Below are 7,135 nucleotides of genomic sequence, written 5' to 3' on the forward strand. Positions count from 1 at the left end.
AGTACAACCATTATGGAAATCAGCATGAAGATTTCACAAAGAACTAAAATTATAAATTCCATTTGACGCAGCTCTTCCTCTTCTAGGTATCTTCCCAAAAGAGGTAAAGACAGCATGTTATGGCAATACACATGTACCAGTGTTAAGAATAGCACAATTCATAGTAGCTAAATCCTGAAATCAGCCTATATCAACAGATAAATGGATAAAGAAAATGTGACGCCTATACACAATGGAATACTACTAGGGTATAAAGAGAGAATCTGGAAACATAGGAAAATGGAAACACCTGGAAAATTTAATGTTAAGTGAAATAAACACACAAGCTTAAATATATAGTATGTCTCATGTGGGTAAGGCAAGAGTGTAAGTGAAAAACGAAAAGGACTAACAGAGGGAAACATACTCTTTTGTAAATGGAAAGGGGTCCTAGAGATCAAGGGTGAGAGCAAGAGGCAGAAAAAGAGGAAATTAAAAATTTATAATATATCATGTACATGTACCACATACCCACAATGAATGTGAATTTTATTTTGTCATAACCAAAAATTAACAATAATTATGAAAAGGCAAAAGAAGATTTAGAGATGGGAGTTGGGTAGGGAGGGGGAATGAAAAACATGATGTTTTACGTACATGTACCTTTAAGGTGAATGAAAACTTCATGCACTGCAAACATGTACTAACTTTTTATAAAGAAAAAAGGAATATTCCCCAAGCTCCAGTAAACCAGTGAAGAAAGACAAAAAGGTAATGAGTCTAAAAACAAAACAAAAATTTCTCCATATTTTTGAATGTGTGGTTTCCTTCCAGGATCTACAGTTTTGAAGTCCAGTAAAACAGAGTTTTTTCTTCACCTAGTCTTATGGCCTGTGGGTTTGTGAGGTGCCCGGTATTCCAGAGGCCCCTCTGCACTCTATGCTGTGGCAGTGTCCCCACCTAGACATGTCCTTACATTCATAGTTAGGAGAGAGAATCAGACCTCAGGTCTGTTGATGTAGGCAGCATGGCAAGAGTTCAAATACTTAATACTGGACTTCAAAAGACAGCTGTTTCTGAATTCAGTTCAGTTGAGGACCTGGCTTCTTGCCACAGGGAGAAGCCCATGTCTTTCTTGGCCTGAGCTTAAGCTTCTCAAGGGATCTCTTTCTAGCCCTTTTCCTGCCCACAGCTGTCTCCCACGGCTGTATCTCCCTTAGTCACAGTGGATCCCTGCAGTGAAATTGCTTCTTAGTTGTTCCCAAATTTACTTGAGTCACAAATTTAAATAACCCCTTCCTAAAGTGGCACTTGATTAAACACTCTCTAGTAATATGGTGGCACCTGTGCTGGAATTCCTCTCCAGCTGTTACCTGCCATATGGAAGGAGTCCCTCAGAGCAAAACCCTGCACTTCTTTTACATTTCATGGCTGTGGCTCTGCTGCCATTTCTCCCTGGATCTCCCTCCCATGCACTTGCCTTGTTTCTATGGAACCAGGTTCCCCTCCCTGCAAGCCACAAGCCAGGGACAGAGTCCAGATTGTTTCATTATTTTCTCTTTGTTATGGACCATCTAATTTTCCTAATTTTCTGATTCTCAGCAATTTACTTTTTTAATCTACCAAGTTGTTATTTTCCAGTGTCTGAATTCCAGATCTTTGAATATTTTTGCCAATCACCACTCTGCCCCTTTCCTGCCTCATCAAAACATTTTTAATATGCATTCTTTATTTCTTCATGTAGTTCAAGTTATTGTACTTTTATTTCAATCTGAGGGATACCCTGCAGTATTCCTGTAGGACAGGTTTTCTCAGTTTTTATCTGAGAATGTGTTGATTTATTCTTTATTTTTTAATGATAATTTTGCTGGATTTAGAACACTTAGTTAAGTATTCTTCTAATGCTTTGAATTTGATGCCTTAGGGCATCTGTTATATCTGGGAACTCACCTGTTAATCTTATTGGGAACCATTTCTACGTGATGAGTGGGTTTTCTCTTGATGCTTTCAAGATTCTCTTTGTTTTTGGTGGTTGGACTGTCATGTGTCTGTCTTTCGTTCTGTCCCATCTGGAGTTAATTAAGCTTACGCATTATGTGCACTAAAGATTTTTTTTCATCACATTTGGGAAGTTCTGGCCATTATTTCTTCAAGTAATATTTTCTCCTTTCTCCTTTCTTTCTGGTTCTCCCATTACTGTGTTTATTCCCCTGATGATAAGGTCTCTGAGGCTCTGTTCTTTTTTTCATTCTTTTTCCTTCTGTCCATTTGCTAGGTCATTTCAATTAACCTATCATTGTTTGCTCATTTTTCTGTCAGCTTAAATGTGCTTTTGAGCCCCTCTAGTGAATTTTTCACTTCAGTTATTGCATTTTCCATCCCCAGAATTTGTTTGTTGCTATTTAAATAATTTATCTTTTATTCATATTCTCTACTTGATGAGACATTATCCTTACGCTTTTTTCTATTGACTTTTTTCCTGTATATGAGCCATGCTTTTTAATGTCTTGTAACTTTTGTTGAAAACTGAACATTTCATATAATTTTGCAATTCTGGAAATCAGATACCACATCCTCAAGGTTTTGCTTTTTATTGGTTTTTGTTGGTGATGTTTTTTTTTATCTTTTTAGTGACTTTCTTGGCCTGATCTTTTCATGCCTATATTATTTTTTTGGGGGGGGGCCAGGGATTGAACTCGGGTCCTTGTGCTTGTGAGGCAGGCGGCAGAACCACTGAGCTAAATCCCCGGCCCTCATGTCTATATTCTTTATGTGTAGCCACTAAAGTCTCCATTCAGTTAGGTTAATGATCAGCTAATACACTTGATAGAGTTTTTAAATCTTTATAACTTTGCTGAGTTTGCAACACTTTGCTAAGAGACCCTCTGCATATGTCAAGGCTTGCCTTCAATGGTCCAATTTACTAGTCTGTCTTTGCCTTCACTTCCTGCTTATACAAAGCCTCATTGTAAACCAGAAGTGAGAAATTAGGGCTTCTCGGATCTTTGCTGGGAATATGTACAGCCTTAAACATGTGTTTATCCTTCTATAATGCCATGAATACGTCAGAACTTTGCAGACCCCTCATATAGATATCAGTTGCCAAGATTTTCCTTCATATTTTTGGCCATTTTCTTGTTTGACCCTACTAAGATAGCTGCTTCATTCAATTGGGATGTTAAATTATGTAACTGATATTTTTTCACACAAAAAAAAAATCAGGGATAGAGCTTTTCTCACTGAGTAAATTCCAAGTCAGCTGAGATAAAAACAAGCTTTTCCCAAGGAAATACCAAAACAGATCCAATAACAATTGTCTGGATACTGGAGCTATTTTAGAAGCTCCAAAACCATTCTGTTCCTTCCAGAGGCTTACTACAGTACTGATTTTCAGACTACCATGGTTGTATAGCTGCTGGGGCTACTGTAGAGAAAAGGAGAGAAGATGGGAATAGAGCAACTTAAAATGCTTGCTCTTTGTTCTTACTGAGATTACTCTTTTCCCTGAATATGGTAGACACTTGACTAACAAACTCAATTCATTTGTGAGGGCTGGTTATAACTCAGATTGGTCAGTTGAAGGCTCAGACTCCTCTACACTGCCTTTGAAGTCTTTCTTTTGTATAAAGACAGAGCTCAGTGTCCTTAAAGAGACATTGGCCCAGGATTTCTCAACCCCACACAGGAAAGGATTTTGTGATGTTCTTCTCAGAACCCTTTAAGGGTTAAATCTGTATCTGACAGAGACAGTTCTCAAGCACAAGTTGCCAGCATTCAAGTTGTAACTCAAGACTTTGTTCATAAGTTAAAACTAAAATTCCAGTTGTAACCCAAGTTGTTCCTATGTCAGGCCAGTCCTAATTTAAGAGCCTACTGTAAACAGTTCTTGAATTGTTGCAGGCCTTTGTTTGATCAGTCTTAGCCATTTTATTGCTTTTATGGAGAGCATATTTTCAGAGGGATTTGGGTTTGGGGTTTTTTGTTTTGATTTTGTTTTGTCTTAGTATTAAGAATTGAACCCAGGTCCTTGAGTGTGTTAAACACGTATTCTACTGTTGAGCTATATCCCCAATTTTGTTCTGCCATTCGTAATCTTCTTCTATCAGTATGTTCTTAATATCCAAAAAATCATGTTATTAAAATCAAGCACTCAATGACCAGGCCCCCGGGAATGAAGTCTGTGGATTCAATCTGATATCAGTTCTGCTGGGCATCAGTTTGCCCTATGTTTTAGACTTCGCTCACTGCAGGTATTGAGTAGATATGGAGCTATCTCTCTTCTCCCCTGTTTGGACCTGCTCCCATGGATCTATGAGAATAGCCAGAATTCACTCCTGTGTGTCCTCTAAGAGAGAAGTAACTCACAGAAGAAACCAAAATCTAATCCACTAGAACTGTCTTAGTTGCTTTTTTCATTGCTGGGACAAAATACCTAACATCTACAAGTTAAGGGAGGAAAGAATTATTTAGTTTATAGAGGTCTCATCTCAGTCCATAGTCAGCTGGCTCCAAGGCAGGGTAGCATGGCAGAGAGTCATCACAAAGAAGAAACAGTTCATGACATGGCAGGCAGAAGACAGCAAGCAGCAAGCAGTAGAAGCAAGCCTACCTTTCCCTTTTGTCTTGTCCAGGCTGCCAGCCTTTTGGGTGGGGCCATCCAGAACTTTGCTAATTCTAATTGGTGGACTGATTTATTATCACACACTCTTGATCCCAGTATCACATGCACTAGGTCCAGCCATCTCAAAAAGAGCCCCACCTGTGAGTGCATGCAGCTCTAGGGGCGGGGTACATATCTAGATACAAGCCATAACAGGTACCATTCATTTTCATGGTCTAGATGCCAGAAAGGGCCCATTGGGAAAATGTGTGCTGCACTGATGGTAATGGTGGTGTGTCATAGCAGCTTTTTCTTTGTGACCAGGAATTCTTGTTGAAGATTTTCTGTGTATTCCGGAACCTGATGAAGATGAGTGTCTTCCCTCGGGACTGGATGGTGATGGGACTGCTCACAAGCAAGTGAGTGAGGAAGAGACCTGCACTGACATCCACAGCACTCTTCTGAAACAAAGGGGAGTGTATATATGTGAGAGATAACAAGTAATATATGAAAGCCAAGACCATGGTGAAAAAAAGAGAAATTGAAAAAGGGGGGAAAAAATGTTAGGAGGAACAACCAGCAGGACTTGGCCCTTGACCATGAGGACAAGAACAAGAAATTGAAAAAATTGAGTGTAAATGACTAATAGATGTTATTATTGTAAGGACAGAAAAGGAAATGTTAAGGATGAGAAATACCATACCAGAGAAGTGTTACTTCTTGAGGAAGTCCTAACCAGTAGCCATTGGCCTCTTCTGTCCTGCACATTTAGACAATGCCTGAAGTCATCCTCTCAGTTTGAATTGTGTTGTCTGCCAGACAATGTTTACTTCCCAGAGTAGTGCTAATTACTCACTGGAGACCTGGCTAGAAAGCTTTTACCACTGATAACATAATTTACTGTGAAGCTGCCCCAAACTTACCTGGTCAATTTCTATTTCCACCCTGTGCTTCCTCTTAGCAAACCAGATGAGTGATAACATGTGGTAAGGGGCTGGCTCATTAGATCTTTCTTTACTCAGGAGGGATGCTGGCCCTCTACTCCCTAGTTTATTGCCTCCTTCCACTTATCTGTCTGGTGTGTTGGCAGTTTGTAGAATGTAGTAAAATTATTTGTTATATAAGCAAGGTATCAGCATTATCTTTCCACTTTGTGCTTTTTATGGGGCTCCCCCCCAAAAAAAACCTAAAAATCTTTTGCCAGAATAGAATAGAAGAATAGTTATAAAGTTGCAGGGATATTTTCTCAAATAGTGGGTTTTTTCATTTGAATCCCTCATGTCTCTGTCTCTTAGCTCTTGTTTTTCTTTTCTGTGCTCTTAATTTGAACCCTTCAGGCCTCCCAGCCTAAGAAACAGACTTTTTCCCCAAGGCTTTTACTCTTAGAATTTATCACCCCCTTTGTTGGTAGACAAAATGTACTGTTTTGCTTTGTCCCTCTTCTGTACCAAAGCCCAAGTGGCCATTGTTAGACTAAATCCCTTAGCCAGGTAACCGGGGCTATCTGTATTCAAACCCTCACCTGTGTGTCTCACTTCAATTCTTTTCCCTTTCAACCTACACTGTAACGTCCCATTGCCCCTTAATGTACTCAGGCTAAGATTAAGAGTGATACTCTAGACTAAGAGGATTTAATCACTGTAACCCCCTATTGTCAATGAAAATAATAAAATTATGCTCTAAATCATCCTACAGTGATCATAATATATATTGCATACCAATCCAGAAATTACTCCTTGAGCTATAAAAACCTTAAAGAACCATATGATCCAGAGAGTAGTACTGAGGCCCCACTGATGTCCTGTGCTATCTTGTAACTCTGGGGTTTCCTCCAACACTGGTTTGCTTTCTGTGGATTGTATGCCATCTTCTTTATTGTCCTGTCTTACATGGGAGCAAGTTGTACTCAGGAAGTTTGGTCACGGGCCATAACCAACTGATGCAAAGCTTTCAAATGCCATTATTACTCTTGTAATTCTGTTGATGCTTTGTTTCCTTACTGTAGTATTATAGTCACTACTGTCCAATACCTGTCCTCTGCACTGCACAAGAATTTCACGGAGACAGACTTTGACTTCAAGGTAGGATCTCCTGAAATTCAACACTGTCTTTGAAATAATTCTAGAAAGCCAAAAACTATTCTCACTGCTTTTTACTTTAGTAATATATTCTAAGTATCAAACAGCTTCCAAGCCTGGTGGTGATTATAAAGTGACCTTGGAGCACCTCTGTTGGAGATGTTGGGAGCCAGACACCTTTGAGTATGCTTTCTAGTTCATTTTCAATGCTCTTAGCTTCAGAAGGAGTCAAGAAAGAAAAGGGGAGGGGGAACCCCTATTTGCAAAGATATTTAAAAAGGAAAACAAATGAGGATCTTAAGATTGTAAAATAGATTATCTGCTATATGCATGTATTTAGTAACTCATCCTGCAAGACTGCAAGATTAAAGACTCAGGCTGTCACATAATACATCTCCCTCTGTCTCTCTCTCTTTCCCCCATGTGTGTGTCTCCCTTCCTCCCTCCCTCCCCCTTCCCTCCCTCCCTCCCTTTGTCT

The 7,135-nt window shown here is 39.4% G+C and overlaps 1 protein-coding gene across 1 annotated transcript in view; it reads left to right on the plus strand.

The window, feature by feature from the left end:
• The window catches only part of Dock3 (dedicator of cytokinesis 3), a 387,335-nt gene that overhangs the window by 323,624 nt on the left and 56,576 nt on the right, over positions 1-7,135 (plus strand). Inside the window, exons 29-30 of the mRNA XM_010625591.1 lie at positions 4,904-4,998; positions 6,585-6,660. Of these exons, the coding sequence (XP_010623893.1) occupies positions 4,904-4,998; positions 6,585-6,660 (171 nt within the window). The remainder of the gene's footprint in view (positions 1-4,903; positions 4,999-6,584; positions 6,661-7,135) is intronic.

This window comes from Fukomys damarensis, unplaced genomic scaffold (genome assembly GCF_012274545.1).
Source record: "Fukomys damarensis isolate Sample0158 unplaced genomic scaffold, DMR_v1.0_HiC HiC_scaffold_37, whole genome shotgun sequence".
Lineage (NCBI taxonomy): Eukaryota > Metazoa > Chordata > Mammalia > Rodentia > Bathyergidae > Fukomys > Fukomys damarensis.